The sequence below is a fragment of the Nerophis ophidion genome, linkage group LG15 (assembly GCF_033978795.1).
Source record: "Nerophis ophidion isolate RoL-2023_Sa linkage group LG15, RoL_Noph_v1.0, whole genome shotgun sequence".
NCBI classification, from domain to species: domain Eukaryota; kingdom Metazoa; phylum Chordata; class Actinopteri; order Syngnathiformes; family Syngnathidae; genus Nerophis; species Nerophis ophidion.
The window spans coordinates 49,774,298-49,793,685 of NC_084625.1; the positions used below are offsets into that span (position 1 = coordinate 49,774,298).

General features: G+C 43.8%; 1 protein-coding gene across 3 annotated transcripts in view; it reads right to left on the bottom strand.

Moving 5' to 3' along the window:
* The window catches only part of arhgap29a (Rho GTPase activating protein 29a), a 162,077-nt gene that overhangs the window by 87,580 nt on the left and 55,109 nt on the right, over positions 1–19,388 (bottom strand). For all 3 annotated transcript variants that reach the window (XM_061922336.1, XM_061922338.1, XM_061922335.1), the window contains exon 3: positions 12,468–12,635. In XM_061922336.1, coding sequence (XP_061778320.1) covers positions 12,468–12,635 — 168 coding nt within the window. The remainder of the gene's footprint in view (positions 1–12,467; positions 12,636–19,388) is intronic.

The following is a 19,388-nucleotide window of genomic DNA, read 5'->3' on the forward strand; positions in this document are numbered from 1 at the left end:
TCTATTCAATAGAAAATCCGACCTTCATGAATCATAGCAATCCTTGAAACAGATGGCTTAAACCATTCCTCCAATGCTGGAAACTCCGGCTTTCCGTCCATTGAAAGGTTGGAGATTCCGAGAGTTCACGTTCTACAAATGCATCTTCAAAGTTTCATCCGGTGATTTCATTTTATAAATAAGGAACGAGAAGCCGCTAAAAAGGCATTCTTTCTGGTCAATTCGTTGGGTTTTGGAAGGGTTATGCAAAACATAAAGAAACTGGCTCTAAAGACCTTCCAGGATATTTTGTATGGTCATATAGTTTTGACACAGCTGCATCCTACTAAACACATTTGCACAAAAGCAGTTTTGTATCCGTATAAGAGCGAACAACCGTGCATCAATCAGCCATAAAATCCCACCTGTGTCTTCCCAACGTTGGTTCTATTCAATAGAAAATCCGACCTTCGTGAATCATAGCAATCCTTGAAACAGATGGCTTAAACCATTCCTCCAATGCTGGTTTCTGGTAAATCCAGTGGAATAAAACCCCCAGTTTGAATGAGCAAGTGAGGGTTCCGGCGTGACTGGGAGCCTCAAACAGACCAGTCATCACCATTGAAACCAGGCAACTCACTTCTGCTCTTACATCTCCTATGCTTCTGTCCAACCCCCCAACCCCCCAACAGGACATCCTGAGCCTTGCTGGAATACAATGCCTGCGCTCGCACGGGCCCCAACCGGCGGTCCGGTTGTGGAAGTTACATCATCCAAGAAAAATGGTATTGTTTCACTGGAAAAGAACAAGACTCTGGCAGAGCTTGAGTAGATTCAGGCATCTGAGAACCATTCACGACATGAATCAAATACACTCTTCCAAATAGTGGTGACAATCACAGGTGGAGTGAAGACACACCGTATATTCTGGACCATAGGGCGCACCGGATTATAAGGCACACTGCCGATGAGTGGGTCTATTCGGATTATAAGGCGCATTAAAGGGGGTCATAAATTATTGGGCTCAAATACAAGTATGGCCTCAATAGTCAATCAATCAATCAATCAATGTTTATTTATATAGCCCCAAATCACAAATGTCTCAAAGGACTGCACAAATCATTACGACTACGACATCCTCGGAAGAACCCACAAAAGGGCAAGGAAAACTCACACCCAGTGGGCAGGGAGAATTCACATCCAGTGGGACGCCAGTGACAATGCTGACTATGAGAAACCTTGGAGAGGACCTCAGATGTGGGCAACCCCCCTCCCTCTAGGGGACCGAAAGCAATGGATGTCGAGCGGGTCTAACATGATACTGTGAAAGTTCAATCCATAGTGGCTCCAACACAGCCGCGAGAGTTCAGTTCAAAGCGGATCCAAGACAGCAGCGAGAGTCCCGTCCACAGGGAACCATCCCAAGCGGAGGCGGATCAGCAGCGTAGAGATGTCCCCAACCGATACACAGGCGAGCGGTCCATCCTGGGTCCCGACGAGCGGTCCATCCTGGGTCTGGACTCTGGACAGCCAGTACTTCATTCATGGTCATCGGACCGGACCCCCTCCACAAGGGAGGGGGGGGACATAGGAGAAAGAAAAGAAGCGGCAGATCAACTGGTCTAAAAAAGGAGGTTTATTTAAAGGCTAGAGTATACAGATGAGTTTTAAGGTGAGACTTAAATGCTTCTACTGAGGTAGCATCTCGAACTGTTACCGGGAGGGCATTCCAGAGTACTGGAGCCCGAATGGAAAACGTTCTATAGCCCGCAGACTTTTTTTGGGCTCTAGGAATCACTAATAAGCCGGAGTCTTTTGAACGCAGATTTCTTGCCGGGACATACGGTACAATACAATCGGCAAGATAGGATGGAGCTAGACCGTGTAGTATTTTATACGTAAGTAGTAAAACCTTAAAGTCACATCTTAAGTGCACAGGAAGCCAGTGCAGGTGAGCCAGTATAGGTATATATGTATGTATATATGTATATAAAGGTATATACAGTATAGGTATATATGTATGTATATATGTATATAAAGGTATATACAGTATAGGTATATATGTATGTATATATGTATATAAAGGTATATACAGTATAGGTATATATGTATATAAAGGTATATACAGTATAGGTATGTATGTATGTATATATGTATATACAGGTATATACAGTATAGGTATATATGTATGTATATATGTATATAAAGGTATATACAGTATAGGTATATATGTATGTATATATGTATATAAAGGTATATACAGTATAGGCGTAATATGATCAAACTTTCTTGTTCTTGTCAAAAGTCTAGCAGCCGCATTTTGTACCAACTGTAATCTTTTAATGCTAGACATGGGGAGACCCGAAAATAATACGTTACAGTAATCGAGACGAGACGTAACAAACGCAAAAATAGTCCTGCTGTAGTGTGTAGCATGCTGGGAATTATTTGTCCATGTGATGGAGGAATGTACCGTGCAGGGTTGAAATTCTACTGAATGTGCATTAAATCAGGTTGTTTTAGCTAATAATCATGCTGAAAGATCTAGCATGTTGCGTTCAATGTTTATTCCCGTTAATTCTGCTGCTGTGTTGGATCCGCTTTGGACTGGACTCTGGCGGCTGTGTTGGATCCATTATGGATTGAACTTTCACAGTATCATGTTAGACCCGCTCGACATCCATTGCTTTCCTCCTCTCCAAGGTTCTCATAGTCATCATTGTCACCGACGTCCCACCGGGTGTGAGTTTTCCTTGCCCTCATGTGGGCCTACCGAGGATGTCGTAGTGGTTTGTGTTGTGCTTTGTGCAGCCCTTTGAGACACTAGTGCAGGGGTAGGGAACCTATGGCTCTAGAGCCAGATGTGGCTCTTTTGATGACTGCTTCTGGCTCTCAGATAAATCTTAGCTGACATTGGTTAACGCGATAATTATGAATAATTTTGCTGGTAATCACAGTGCTAAAAATAATGTGCAAAATACAAAACATTCTCATGCATTTATATCCATCCATCCGTTTTCTACCGCACCTGTTCAAGAAGTCGCATTAATGGTAAGAAGTATTTTATGTCACGCGGGCCGCACTTTGGACACCCCTGCAGTAAAGTTTCCCTGATCTTCCTCCATGTTTGATAGTAAGGATTGTGTTCCTAACAAGTCCAGTACAGCTACATTTGGGTCAGATCCACCCACGTGGTCTGAGTCACTCAGGGGTTCATTCCAGACATTTCTGGAACCTTGTGGGTGCTGCAGGATTTCAGTCTATTGGAGCAAAGTGCTGTTCCAGTTCTTTCCTACTGCTGACCGCGGCCTAAACCTTGAGATTATTAACCACCTCCTTCCTTAGAATTCCTCTGAGCAGATGTTTAGGCCTTCTCAGTGCTAGCCTTCAGAACTCTTGCATGGAGCTCTAGAGCAGGGATGGTCAAACCGCTTCAATCCGGCCCGCGAGATAAGTTTTCCAAGTGTAAAATGGAGCTGCATTTTTAAATGAGAAAAAGTGCCGTTTCTAAATGTGTCCACTGGATGTCGCAATAGCGATTCTGTCAGGCAAGCAAATAGTTTATACTGTGATTTAATGTTGAATGACTTTGTAGATACACTGAGTTGAAGTCTAAGTTTATTGTTAAAGTACCAATGATAGTCACACACACACTAGGTGTGGCGAAATTATTCTCTGCATTTGACCCCTGAGAGGTGAGGGGAGCAGTGAGCAGCAGCAGTGGCCGTGCCCAGAAATAATTTTTGGTGATTTAACCCCCAATTTCAACCCTTGATGCTGAGTGCCAAGCAGGAAGGTAATGGGTCCCATTTTTTTTTTACAGTCTTCGGTATGACTCAGCCGGGGTTTGAACTCACAACCGACCGATCTCAGGGCGGACACTCTAACCACTGGTCTTCATGGGGTTTTTCAGAACCGCGCCAATTTTTTTCCCTTTGAATTTTCAACCTAACTCGACGTGTTTTGTCAAAAAGGATTATTTGGGGTATGTACATTTTCAGAGTGTGAAGTGAAGTGAATTATATTTATATAGCGCTTTTCTCTAGTGACTCAAAGCGCTTTACATAGTGAAACCCAATATCTAAGTTCCATTTAAACCAGTGTGGGTGGCACTGGGAGCAGGTGGGTAAAGTGTCTTGCCCAAAGACACAACGGCAGTGACTAGGATGGCGAAAGCGGGAATCGAACCTGGAACCCTCAAATTGCTGGCACGGCCACTCTACCAAACGAGCTCTACCGCCCCTGCTGTATCATCCATGAGCTCTCTGGCAAACTTCAGACGGGCCTGGACATGCACTGGCTTACGCAGGGGGGCACGTCTGGCACTGCAGGATTTGATTCCCTGTCGGCGTAGTGTTACTGATGGTAACCTTTGTTACTTTGGTCCCAGCTCTCTGCAGGTCATTCACCAGGTCCCCTTGTGTGGTTCTGGGATTTTTGCTCACCGTTGATATGATCATTTTGACCCCACGGGATGAGATCTTGCGTGGAGCCCCAGATCGAGGGAGATTATCAGTGGTCTTGTACGTCTTCTATTTTCTGATAGCTGTTAACACAGTTGATTCTTGTAGATTCACTCTTCCCAGTCTGGTGCAGGTCTACAATTATTTTCCTGGTGTCCTTCGACAGCTCTTAGGTCTTGGCCATAGTGGAGTTTGGAGACTGACTGTTTGAGGCTGTGGACAGGTGTCTTTTATACAGATAACGAGTTCAAACAGGTTCCATTAATACAAGTAACGAGTGGAGGACCGAAGAGCTTCTTAAAGAAGAAGTTACAGGTCTGTGAGAGCCAGAGATCTTCCTTGTTCGAAGTGACCAAATACTTATTTTCCACCATAATTTACGAATAAATTCTTTAAAATTCCTACAATGTGAATTCCTGGATTTTTTTTTCACATTCTGTCTCTCACAGTTGAAGTGTAACTATGATGAAAATTACAGACCTCGGTCATCATTTTAAGTGGGAGAACTTGCACAATCGCTGGCTGACTAAATACTTTTTTGCCCCACTGTAGGTGAAATTAGATCATCCCCCAGGGCACACCAGACTGTACTTCACGGCACAGTGGTTGAAAAACACTGCTTTAAGATATCAACCAGCTGAATTCAAACTAAATTAAAATGAGTAACATTGCCTCCGTGCAGAGCAATCTGTTCAAACTGAAGGCCGAAAATATCTAAAGAAAATCTGAAGTGCCACTTCAACAACTGGCCTTCCCCTTAAAATGCCCAAATCATTCCACAAGAACATCAAGAATGTTTTCCTTGTTGCTGCCAAACAAAGAGAAATGCAGAGGAACAGGTTTTAAAACACCAAGTCAGCTGCACTCGCACACACACACACACACACACACACACTGGTTATCAATTGGGATGGGGACCAATTTGTTGTTCGTGACTTGTGGGGACCACCCTTTCTACAGCTTGTGAAGGCGTAAAAAAAACAAGGTAAAATAGCCACTGCCCAGTTAGCTCAAACACGTCTTTAAATCTGTGGATCGATCAAGTAATGTTGATATCCCCATCACGTCAGCATTCCCAGAAAACACACACACATACTGGTTATCATTTGGATTGAGGACCAAGTTGTTGCAAATACGGTGTTAGCTTTCACTGTTATGCTGATGACCCCCAACTCTACATGCCCCTAAAGCTGACCAACACGCCGGATTGTAGTCAGTTGGAGGCGTGTCTTAATGAAATTAAACAATGGATGTCCGCAAATTTTTTGCAACTTAACGGCAAAAAAAAGAAAATGCTGATTATCGGTCCTGCTAGACACCGACCTCTATTTAATAATACAAGTCTAACATTTGACAACCAAATAATAAAACATGGTGACTCGGTAAAAAATCTGGGTATTATCTTCGACCCAACTCTCTCCTTTGAGGCACACATTAAAAGCGTTACTAAAACGGCCTTCTTTCATCTCCGTAATATCGCTAAAATTCGCTCCATTTTGTCCACTAAAGACGCTGAGATCATTATCCATGCGTTTGTTACGTCTCGTCTCGATTACTGTAACGTATTATTTTCGGGTCTCCCCATGTCTAGCATTAAAAGATTACAGTTGGTACAAAATGCGGCTGCTAGACTTTTGACAAGAACAAGAAAGTTTGATCACATTACGCCTGTACTGTATATACCTTTATATACATATATACATACATATATACCTATACTGTATATACCTTTATATACTTATATACATACATATATACCTATACTGTATATACCTTTATATACATATATACATACATATATACCTATACTGTATATACCTTTATATAAATACATATATACCTATACTGTATATACCTTTATATACATATATACATACATATATAACTATACTGGCTCACCTGCACTGGCTTCCTGTGCACTTAAGATGTGACTTTAAGGTTTTACTACTTACGTATAAAATACTACACGGTCTAGCTCCATCCTATCTTGCCGATTGTATTGTACCATATGTCCCGGCAAGAAATCTGCCTTCAAAAGACTCCGGCTTATTAGTGATTCCTAAAGCCCAAAAAAGTCTGCGGGCTATAGAGCGTTTTCCGTTCGGGCTCCAGTACTCTGGAATGCCCTCCCGGTAACAGTTCGAGATGCCACCTCAGTAGAAGCATTTAAGTCTCACCTTAAAACTCATTTGTACACTCTGGCCTTTAAATACACCTCCTTTTTAGACCAGTTGATCTGCCGCTTCTTTTCTTTTTCTTCTCTGTCCCCACCTCCCTTGTGGAGGGGGTCCGGTCCGATGGCCATGGATGAAGTACTGGCTGTTCAGAGTCGGGACCCAGGATGGACCGCTCGTCGGGACCCAGGATGGACCGAGCGCCTGTGTATCGGTTGGGGACATCTCTACGATGCTGATCCGACCCCGCTTGGGATGGTTTCCTGTGGACGGGACTCTCGCTGCTGTCTTGGATCCGCTTTGAACTGAACTCTCGCGGCTGTGTTGGAGCCAATATGGATTGAACTTTCACAGTATCATGTTAGACCCGCTCGACGTCCATTGCTTTTGGTCCCCTAGAGGGGGGGGTTGCCCAAATTTGAGGTCCTCTCCAAGGTTTTTCATAGTCAGCATTGTCACTGGCGTCCCACTGGATGTGAATTCTCCCTGCCCACTGGGTGTGAGTTTTCCTTGCCCTTATGTGTGTTCTTCCGAGGATGTCGTAGTCGTAATGATTTGTACAGTCCTTTGAGACATTTGTGATTTAGGGCTATATAGATAAACATTGATTGATTGATTGATTGATTCATGACTTGTGGGGACCTCCCTTTCTAAAGCTTATGGAGGCATAAAAAAAATGAGGTCAAATGGCCACTGCCCAGTTAGCTCATACACGTCTTTAAATCTCTGGATTGATGAAGTAATGTGCTGATCAGACTTACTGGGTACCCTGGAGGAAAAGAGTTCATAGGGATCAAATTGAAATAATTTAGCAGAATTCACACAAATTTCTACGTGACTACTGAGGACCCTTTAAAAAAAGCAGCGAGTGCAGTACCAGTAAACATGTTTTATGGGCCAAAGCTTAAAAATCACTTAGGCATCTTCAGAATGGATCAGACTATCATTTAAAAAGGTTTCCATTCAGGGGACCTGTTTTTTTTTTTTGGTCCCCATACCGTCCGAAGTCCCCTAAAGGTGTGTAAACAGAGCGATGTCCCCACTAAGTCAGCATTGCCAGAACACACACCAGAGTTTCCCACACATTCATTTATTTGTGGTGGCCCGCCACGAAAGAATTAAGGCCGCCACAAATAAAATATTAATTATATATATATATATATATATATATATTTTTTTTTTTTTTCCGGCTTTTGACTCACTCAACCGCTCATAAAACCAATGGGACTCTGTCTGTGAATGGAGCTTGTAGTTACATACTATATAAATACGTAAATAATATATAAATATGTATATAAATATGTACATAAAGTGTTGTAATTATATTCCAACTCCGCGTTCTTCTTGGTCATCGCCGCCGCCGCTGCCTCTTCCTCTGGCTCCGGCTCCGACGCCCAGCCTGGCACCTCGGTGACTGCACTTGCAGTCCAAATCCGGTAAGTAAAACAATATATAAGCAATGAATAATGTGTTTTGCGCCAACGTTGAGGCAGCTAACAAATTAGCCCGCGTATTTTTTCATAGACAATTTACAACCTGCTAGCCAGGCTCCGCATCGTGCTCAACGTACTACGTTCACCGTAGCGGCAATGGGGAAGATGTCGGTGCCACAGACGGAAGAGTGCCACAGACACGTAGTCAAAAGACCGCATCCTCTTTCAGAGGTGGAATCTCCAACATTTAAGTTAGTTAAGCAATAACATTAGAGCTGAGCTAATTGATACTGGGCTAAACAGTACACAGCAACATTACATGTTTGTTTATGTTTGCAGGGATAGGGTTAAAACTCTCAACCCAAAATACATACCACCTTCCAGGGACTACCTGGCAAACACTTTGATGGTACAAGAAGAATCGGAATCGAGAATGGTCAGGAATCGGAATCGAAACAAAGAATCGGAATCGTTCGAATTCAAACGATACCCAACCCTAATCTCTGAGTAGTACATGAGGTAGGGCCGTCCCCCATACCAATATTTTGGTGATACTTTTCTAAATAAAGGGGACCACAAAAAAGGTAATTCGTTTTTTTTTTATAGATAATCCTAGGGTGCATTAAACATAAGTTTAGGCCTTAAATAAAACATAGCATTAGAGCTGGCTCTTTGAAATGAACGATCGAAAGCACATTTTTTTGACGAATGACCACAGGAAAAGGAGAACAATTTGGAGGGATTCGAACGTTTTAGACTGCGGAAAGGTCAAGTAAAAATGTCAGATGGCGCAGGCTGCACAAACAACCTGCACTTTCACATGTCGACTAGTAGCAACATCCGTCCCCTCGGAAAGACTTTTTCCAAAACAGGGCAGATCCTAACAAAACGGAGAAACTGGCTTAGCCCCTCAAAGCTGAGGCCATTGGTTTTTTGGGGGATTTTTTGAACGCCAATCTTGCTTAAAAGTCATTTTTCTTTTGCATATTTTAAGTTATATTTTGTTGAGTCATGTTTAGTTGATTGTGTTTTGTTTTTATTTTCTATTGACATCCAGCATCAGAATTCCTCTCCATCACATCATAGTCGCATACATAATTCATCTATTGTCTGCCCGAAATGTCAAAATAATATTTTTTGTTTATCTCAACGATGCCAAGTCTCCCCCTAAAAAGAGAAAAACAGCAAAAAAAACTAAACTAAACTAAATAATAATACATTAATAAATACAATTAATAATCATACAAATTAAAGAGAATATGAACAGATAGTAAACTAATAAATAGAAAAAAATAACAACATATAGGGAGTAGTGTTGTAATGATACCAATATTTTGCTACAGGTACTAAAATTATTTCGGTACTTTTCTAAATAAAGGGGACCACAAAAAAATTGCAACTTTTTTTATAAGAAAAGTGAAGAGTTGGGGAACAACAGCAACTCAGCCACGTAAACTGACAGAGAGCTGTCAGCGGATGCTGAAGCGCATAGTGCAAAGACTTTCTGCGCAATGAGTAGAAGCATTTAAGTCTCACCTTAATACTCATCTGTATACTCTAGCCTTTAAATAGACCTCCTTTTTAGACCAGTTGATCTGCCGCTTCTTTTCTTTTTTCTCTTATGTCCCCCCCTCCCTTGTGGAGGGGGTCCGGTCCGATGACCATGGATGAATGGCTGTCCAGAGTCGAGACCCAGGATGGACCGCTCGCCTGTGTATCGGTTGGGGACATCTCTAGGCTGCTGATCCGCCTCCGCTTGGGATGGTTTCCTGTGGACGGGACTCTCGCTGCTGTCTTGGATCCGCTTTGAACTGAACTCTCGCGGCTGTGTTGGAGCCACTATGAATTGAACTTTCACAGTATCATGTTAGACCCGCTCGACATCCATTGCTTTCGGTCCCCTAGAGGGGGGGGGGGGGTTGCCCACATCTGAGGTCCTCTCCAAGGTTTCTCATAGTCAGCATTGTCACTGGCGTCCCACTGGGTGTGAATTCTCCCTGCCCACTGGGTGTGAGTTTTCCTTGCCCTCATGTGGGTTCTTCCGAGGATGTCGTTGTCGTAATGGTTTGTACAGTCCTTTGAGACATTTGTGATTTGGGGCTATATAAATAAACATTGATTGATTGATTGATTGATTGAGTTGCAATACAGAGATCTAAACTTTACGTGACTTTCCAATCAACCCACGTTCAGTACGCAGAGAGCTTCATGGAATGGGTTTCCATGGCCGAGCAGCTGCATCTAAGCCATATATCACCAAGTCCAATGCAAAGCGTCGGATTTAGTGGTGTAAAGGACATCGCCACTGGACTCTAGAGCAGTGGAGACACCTTCTCTGGACTGATGAGTCACGCTTTTGATGGACCAGTCTGGGATTGGAGGTTTCCCAGGAGAACGCTGCATTTCGGACTGCATTGTGCCGAGTGTGAAATTTGGTGGAGGAGGAATTATGGTTCGGGCTCCAGTACTCTGGAATGCCCTCCCGGTAACAGTTCGAGATGCTACTTCAGTAGAAGCATTTAAGTCTCACCTTAAAACTCATCTGTATACTCTAGCCTTTAAATAGACCTCCTTGTTAGACCAGTTGATCTGCCGCTTCTTTTCTTTTTCTCCTATGTCACCCCCCTCCCTTGTGGAGGGGGTCCGGTCCGATGACCATGGATGAAGTACTGGCTGTCCAGAGTCGAGACCCAGGATGGACCGCTCGCCTGTGTATCGGTTGGGGACATCTCTAGGCTACTGATCCGCCTCCGCTTGGGATGGTTTCCTGTGGACGGGACTCTCCCTGCTGTCTTGGATCCGCTTTGAACTGAACTCTCGCGGCTGTGTTGGAGCCACTATGGATTGAACTTTCACAGTATCATGTTAGACCTGCTCGACATCCATTGCTTTCGGTCCCCTATAGGGGGGGGGGGGGGGGGGTTGCCCACATTTGAGGTCCTCTCCAAGGTTTCTCATAGTCAGCATTGTCACTGGCGTCCCACTGGGTGTGAATTCTCCCTGCCCACTGGGTGTGAGTTTTCCTTGCCCTCATGTGGGTTCTTCCGAGGATGTCGTTGTCGTAATGGTTTGTACAGTCCTTTGAGACATTTGTGATTTAGGGCTATATAAATAAACATTGATTGATTGAGTTGCAATACAGAGATCTAAACTTTACGTGACTTTCCAATCAACCCACGTTCAGTACGCAGAGAGCTTCATGGAATGGGTTTCCATGGCCGAGCAGCTGCATCTAAGCCATATATCACCAAGTCCAATGCAAAGCGTCGGATTTAGTGGTGTAAAGGACATCGCCACTAGACTCTAGAGCAGTGGAGACACGTTCTCTGGACTGATGAGTCACGCTTTTCCATCTGGCAATATGATGGACCAGTCTGGGATTGGAGGTTTCCCAGGAGAACGCTGCATTTCGGACTGCATTGTGCCGAGTGTGAAATTTGGTGGAGGAGGAATTATGGTTTGGGCTCCAGTACTCTGGAATGCCCTCCCGGTAACAATTCGAGATGCCACCTCAGTAAAAGCATTTAAGTCTCACCTTAAAACTCATCTGTATACTCTAGCCTTTAAATAGACCTCCTTGTTAGACCAGTTGATCTGCCGCTTCTTTTCTTTTTTCTCGTTATGTCCCCCCCTCCCTTGTGGAGGGGGTCCGGTCCGATGACCATGGATGAAGTACTGGCTGTCCAGAGTCGAGACCCAGGATGGAACGCTCGTCGGGACCCAGGATGGACCGCTCGTCTGTGTATCGGTTGGGGACATCTCTGCGCTGCTGATCCGCCTCCGCTTGGGATGGTTTCCTGTGGACGGGACTCTCGCTGCTGTCTTGGATCCGCTTTGAACTGAACTCTCGCGGCTGTGTTGGAGCCACTATGGATTGAACTTTCACAGTATCATGTTAGACCCGCTCGACATCCATTGCTTTTGGTCCCCTAGATGGGGGTGGGGGTTGCCCACATTTGAGGTCCTCTCCAAGGTTTGTCATAGTCAGCATTGTCACTGGCGTCCCACTGGGTGTGAATTCTGCCTGCCCACTGGGTGTGAGTTTTCCTTGCCCTTTTGTGTGTTCTTCCGAGGATGTCGTAGTCGTAATGGTTTGTACAGTCCTTTGAGACTTAGTTCCAGTAACTGGAACTTTGAATGCTCCAGGATACCAAAACATTTTGGACAATTCCATGGGATGGCACTTCCAGTCCATGTAAGTGAAGGCAGCTGGCCAAATACTTTTGGCAATACAGTGTAGATGTGCCAAACTTGTGGCATCGTATTCAAAAAGACTTGACGCCGTAATTGCGTTAGTAAACTGTCATGGAAAAATGAGTAGGCGAGACAAAGCGAGACAAGAAAACGGGGGAGAAGAGTGTGGAAAACGGTTGATTGCACAACAGGGAATATTCGGAGAAGCGAACATCGCGACTCACTCTTGACTAAAGCGGCGACGGCTCCAGCTTTGCTGTGAATCGTGACCCAGTTGAGGCTCTTGTGTTTGCCAATGATGCCTCTCAGGACCTCCAGCATCTCGTCCAGACGTTTGTCGACCACTTGTTGGAAGCCCTCTGGATGCTCTGCGAAGTCACAACGTCCATCGTCTATAAGAAAAAACATGTACAATTAGAGGATTTATAGCATTAAGGGACATTCGAATCCCCCCCGTCTCCCGTTTCCTCTGGGGTTCTCCAGGGCTCTGTTCTTGGTCCCCTGCTTTTAATCATCTACATCAGCAACCCGGGGCTCCGGATGCGGCTCTTTGATCCTTCTGATGTGGCTCAGCTGCATACTTGCTGACTCCCCTAAATTTCCGGATTTCAGTGCCTCTCCCAGAAACCCCCCGGGGTAATCACTCTCCGATTATCTCCCGGACAACAATTTTGAGAGTGTGCCGTGACGGAAATACCTTAGCCAATCTCTAGAACAGCGTTTCTCAAAGTGTGGGTCGGGCCCCACTGGTGGGGGATAGAGACATGACAGGTGGGGCGCGAGAAATGGGAGGAAATTAAACTTTTTTTTTTATTATATTCTTAGATTTTTTTTTTACAACCCCATTTTCTATACAAACTGTAAATCACTGTCAAACGACACAGTTGCGAGACATATATGCGATATTGCAAGTGATCCCTGCGCTGCTGATCCGCCTCCGCTTGGGATGGTTTCCTGCTGGCTCCGCTGTGAACGGGACTCTCACTGCTGTGTTGGATCCGCTTTGGACTGGACTCTCGCGACTGTGTTGGATCCATTATGGATTGAACTTTCACAGTATTATGTTAGACCCGCTCGACATCCATTGCTTTCCTCCTCTCCAAGGTTCTCATAGTCATCATTGTCACCGACGTCCCACTGGGTGTGAGTTTTCCTTGCCCTTATGTGGGCCTACCGAGGATGTCGTAGTGGTTTGTGCAGCCCTTTGAGACACTAGTGATTTAGGGCTATATAAGTAAACATTTATTGATTGATTGATCTTGAGGAACAACTCGTAGACAAATTAAAAGAAAGCCGTTTTGCTTTACAAGTGGACGAAGCTACAGACGGCAATAAAGACTGCCTGTTCATCGCATACGTCATACGTCCGCTTTGTGAATGGCGAGTCACTGTGCGAGGATTTGCTGTTTTGCAAATACAAAAAAAAAGAAAAAGAGCCAGTGCTGATGAGCTGTTCAAGATGGTGGACATTTTCCTCAAAGAACACGACCTTAAATGGGAAAACTGCGTGGGCTTTTGCTCTGATGGCGCACAGACCATGGCAGGGTCAAGAAACGGGCTGCAGGCTCGAATAAAGAGGGTTGCGGCAAACGCGCATTGGACACATTGTGTCATTCACCGGGAAGCACTCGCGTCAAGGCAGCTCAGCCCCGAACTCAATTAGGTTTTAACAAATGTTGTGAGCGCGGTAAATTTGATCAAAACACAAAAAAGTGGCACTTTAAATTAATTCATTATTGAACTTGATGCAAGTTATTTTATTTAATATTGAACTTGATGTTATTTTATGTTATTGAGTTTGAATGTATACAACTTGATGTTCAATAAATTTGAAAATGTTAATCTTGGCATTAGGGTTCTGTTTGGGCGATGGGGGCGGATGGGGCTTGAAAACTCCCCCTTGTCCAAAGTGGGGGATGACAAAAAAAGTTTGAGAACCAATGGTCTAGGACATGTCGTCGCGCCTGCTTTTACGCCATGCAACCTGCGTGCCGGCCAGTCATATGTAGTATGCGCCGTTTGTCATCACTCGGGATTGACTGCAAGGGATACTTGCTCAACAGCATGTATCACAACACTGAGGGTTGTGATATAAACAACTTTAACACTCTTACTAACATGCGCCACACTGTGAGCCCACACCAAACAAGAATGACAAACACATTTCGGGAGAACATCCGCACTGTAACACAATAGAACAAATACCCAGAATCCCATGCATCCCTAACTCTTTCGGGCTACATTATACACCCGCGCTAGATTCTAGACTAGTCTAGATTGCATTTTTTAACTCATTCTTCCCCAGCGTTGACCTTTTTCCCATCTTTTACGGGGCGCCTTGTGGCGACCCATCAGCGTTCCTGTTCTGTAACCCTGTACACTGTTTGTTTTTGTCTAATCTTGAACGGGTTTGTGCTGAAAACGAAGTTTCGTTGTACTCGTGCAATGACAATAAAGACCCTATCTATCTATCTATCTATCTATCTATCTATCTATCCATCTATCTATCTACTCCCAAACCACCCCCCTCCCCTGACCTCAAACCCCCACATCTCCCAAATTTGGAGGTCTCAAGGTTGGCAAGTATGCCCCTGATCAAAAATGAGTATTGAAAATATAGAAAAGGCATTGATCGAGAAGGTGTGTCCAAACTTTTGGCCCGCACTGTTTATTATGAGACTTAAAAAGACAGGAACCATAAAAATTCCATATCTCGGACCTTCCACCCACGCTGGCAACCGGACGACTCCATGACATTCTGGCTTTACTGCTTTAAAGGGTGGCCATGGCAGCCATGTCAAACGACCACCATCCATTCCCAGCAGTCGGGGTCAACACTAAAGCAGTCAACGGTCTGTCTAGGCAACAAGACCGTAAAGCAGAGGTGGCAGAAACCTACAAAGAAAAGTCCACCTGAAAGCCAAGTGCATAAACAATCATGGCCGACTGTGACCTTTCTAGGATTAGAAGTTTGCAAGTCTGTTAATCAGAAGCCCCCTTTTTTTGGGGAAATTAAAACGGGTGAGGTAAGAACCCCCAGAACACAGCCAACGATAAGGGTGGGAATAGATGTACTGCCATGAAGTCAGCAAGCTCAATGAAACAAAGCTGAGGTCTGGTTTCCCAACACCTGCATGTTATCCGCAATCAAATGGAGTAAGGGTACGACAAATAGTCTTGGTTCAGCGCTGATGAGCTAAAACCGCAATGGGATGACCATTTATTGCAGACTAAAGTGAAAATACAAGTGAAATAAAGCTGCCTTTACCCATTCAACGTATCTTTACCTTCACATGACCTACCTTCCCTGCATCCTGGGGTCACACTGCTGCTTCTTTCTTTCACCCATACACGCTGGTGCTTCCTGCCATCACCCAGACAACATATCTTTACCTGCACATTACCTACCTTCTCTGTATCCTGGAGTCAAACTGGTGCCTCTTTCTTTCAACTAGTCAACATATCTTTACCCGCACAGTACCTACCTTCTCTGCATTGTGTGGTCCCGCGGTTCTTTGAAGGCTCGTAAAATCAAAACGGAGCGGTTAGAAAAACTCTCCGCGCAACTTTTAATCAGAAGAGTTCAATCTCTTTCCTGTGCGAGTTTGAAGCCGACACAACAAACGCGCTCAGAGGAGATAATGTTTGAAGAAAGGTGACGGGTTTTTACAAAACTTTTGTTTTGAAGGGGTGATTGCCAACTTCCTTTGGATTTTTGCTGAAGGATGTCAATGAATGGAATGTAGGTCTAAGTGAGACCTACATAGAGGTTTTTGTTTCATGTCTCTACGACCTTCCTACCGGAAGTTACAAGAAGTTTTGTCTGTGTTTTCTTCCCAAGAGCAGTTTTGTCTGTGTTTTATTTCTAGGGGCGCTAGAGCGCAATTTTGAGTTTTGGGGTTTGGTTTCGTTTATTAGATCGCTATTTTCGCCAGTCCTGATGTGTGTGTTAAATTTGGTGAGTTTTGAAGCATTTTAAGGGGGTCAAATTACAACTCAAAGAGGCAAAAATGTCATTTTTTAAGGAAACTTTTGTTTTGAAGGGGTTTTTGCAACTTCCTGTTCATTTTTGCTGAAGGCGGTCACTGTATGAAATCTAGGTCTAAGTCAGACCTACATAGATGTTTTTGTTTCATGTCTCTACGACATTCCTACCGGAAGTTACAAGAAGTTTTGTCTGTGTTTTCTTCCCAAGAGCAGTTTTGTCCATGTTTTATTTGTAGGGGGCGCTAGAGCGCAATTTTGAGTTTTGGTTTTTTTTTGTGGTTTTTTTAGATCGCTATTTTCGCCAGTCCTGATGTGTGTGTTAAATTTGGTGCGTTTTTAAGCATTTTAAGGGGGTCAAATTACAGCTCAAAGAGGCAAAAATGTCATTTTTTAAGGAAACTTTTGTTTTGAAAGGGTTTTTGCCAACGTCCTGTTCATTTTTGCTGAAGGAGGTCATTGTATGAAATCTAGGTCTAAGTCAGACCTACATAGAGGTTTTTGTTTCATGTCTCTACAACATTCCTACCGGAAGTTACAAGCAGTTTTGTCTGTGTTTTTTCCTAGGGGGCACTAGAGCGCAATGTTGAGTTTTGGTTTTTTGATTAGATGTCAATTTTCGCCATTCCTGATGTGTGTGTTAAATTTGGGGAGTTTTTGAAGCATGTTAAGGGGGTCCAATTACAGCTCAAAGAGGCGGCAGTATAATAATAATAATAATCAAATCTCCGAAATACAATAGGGTTCTCTGTCCCAAAGGGACATTCGGTCCCAAAATACAACTAGAGTGGGCGGCTTACTGCCCATTTTCCTGCCCCCTCTGCACCCTCGGACAAAACTGCATCACACCCCGACAGTCAAAGCCACGTTTGCGCTGATGATCGCCCCCCCGGCTTACCACCGCATGGAGAAGGGGATCAGAAAGACTTTAGCTGTCGCCCGTTTTTCCTTTTATTCATTGGCTCTCTTTAGAGCAGGGCGACCGCTGAAAATAATACTTGCTGGGCCTGGGTTGACAATGCGGGCTGCGGCATTCCGGGAAATCCGGCCAACTAAACACGCAATGCGACAAGGTCCCGTTGGAAGGTGAAACAAGTCGACGGGAAAAACCAAAACACCGGCGCGAGGTACAAAACCCAAAACCGGTGAAGTTGCCACGTTTTTTTCTTCCTGAGGGGTATTTCAGTGTTATAACTGCACCTTTACCGTATTTCCTTGCATTGTCGCCGGAGCGCTAATTAAGGTAAATTGAGGTAAATTAAGGCCTGCGCTTAAAAATTTGAGTGTTGGAAGTGTTCATGTTGGGGAAAATGACGTTGATTATGTTACGGGTCGTTTTGACCCATACTGTGTAAATGCACTCAAAACAGTTAAGAAAACAGGTTAAACCAATAAAAATGTATTTTAGGTTATATAGACATTTAGAAAAGTGACATACAATACATTTTTTATTGCAATTGTATTATGTTATGGGTCAATTTGACCCATTTCAGTTTTTGTGTTGATCAAAGTACTGGTTATCCTTTCTTTTTCTTGCTGAAATCTGGTGACTTTTCCTCATCTAGGGTCATGAACTGGTGTGTAAATCCGGACACTTTGTTGTGTAGTGGAATGTTTGTGCAGAGTTTGTACAAAAAGATGATGTTGCGAGTCATTTTGACCCAGGCGCTTTAATGTGGGTAAATAGCTGTTCGGATCCAAAAATAAACATGTCTCCTTGATGTACTTTTTACTTTGATGTACAATTGTTTGTATTTTGATTGTCTCTGAGACCCAGAGCCAGGTGTGTGAAGAGAGGGAACTTTCTCACACTTGTCCTTGTCTCCTCAGATGTCATCCTTCTGGAGCTCATTTTTGGTGAGTTTGTCAAAAGAGATGACATGAGAACAGTAACAAGGACACGTTTGAGAAAGTTCCCTCTCTTCACACACCTGGGTCTCAGACACAATCAGAATTCAAACATTTGTACATCAAAGTAAAAAGTACATCAAAGAGACTTGTTTATTTTGGCTATTTACCCACATTAAAGTGTCTGGGTCAAAATGACCCGCAACATCATCTTTGTATACAAACTATGCAAGACATTCCACTACTCAACAAAGTGTCCAGATTTTACACACCAGTTCATGACCCTAGATGAGGAAAAGTCACCAGATTTCAGCAAGAAAAAGAAAGGATAACCAGTACTTTGACAAACACAAAAACTGAAATGGGTCAAATTGACCCATAATCTAATACAATTGGAATAAAAAATGTATTGTATGTCACTTTTCTAAATGTTTATATAACCTAAAATAAATTGTTCTTGGTTTAACCTGTTTTCTTGACTGTTTTGAGTGCATTTACACAGTACGGGTCAAAACGACCCGCAACATAATCAACGTATTTTTTCCCAACATAATACAAGGGGTCTTACCTTTGTATAAATGAAGTCCGTGCTAATAGTCCAAGATATATAATCCTCCATGTTCAAAGTGCAAGAGAGAGGAAAAAATAAACACACGCTGCTCGCTCTTGCTGGTGCAGTTCCTGGTCGGTAGGTGTGTAGCCATAGCGCGCTCTCGTTTGGGTCGCTCCCGACGTGCAGACCGGTGCTATTAGTTAGCCCGGCTCCTCTCGTGTAGTGCGGGCGACGACAGAATTATCCTCGGGCGATGACAAAATTATCCTCGGACAACTCCCCCTCCCGTTCTGCTACGCGGGCGATCTCTTTATCCCACCGCTGCCACCATGAAGTGTTATTGTATGAAATAATACCCTGGGTATTTATGACTGGAACATGCTTTATTTCAGCCCGGTTTTGTTTACATAGCCAGCGTAAGAGTAATGGTGTTACATCCTAAAAGGTCCCGCGTCATATCCGTTCCCAGCACATATTACGGCACTTGTTGTCACTTCTTCTGCAGCCGAGTAGTCGCAAGAAGGATCTCTTACCACCAGGAGGCGGTAGTCATTTAATGACTCATATTTGACACACGCAGCTATGGTATATTAATAAAACATAGCTGCTTACTGTTCTTTTTAGCATGTTCAATAGCTTGGACCTTAAGTCCTACTGAATAGCTCTTAATCTTTATCTCTATATGCGATTTCAAATGATTGAAATCAGCCTCCTCCATTTTGAAAATGATGACAGGGGAAGTGTCGCCCGTGACGTGACG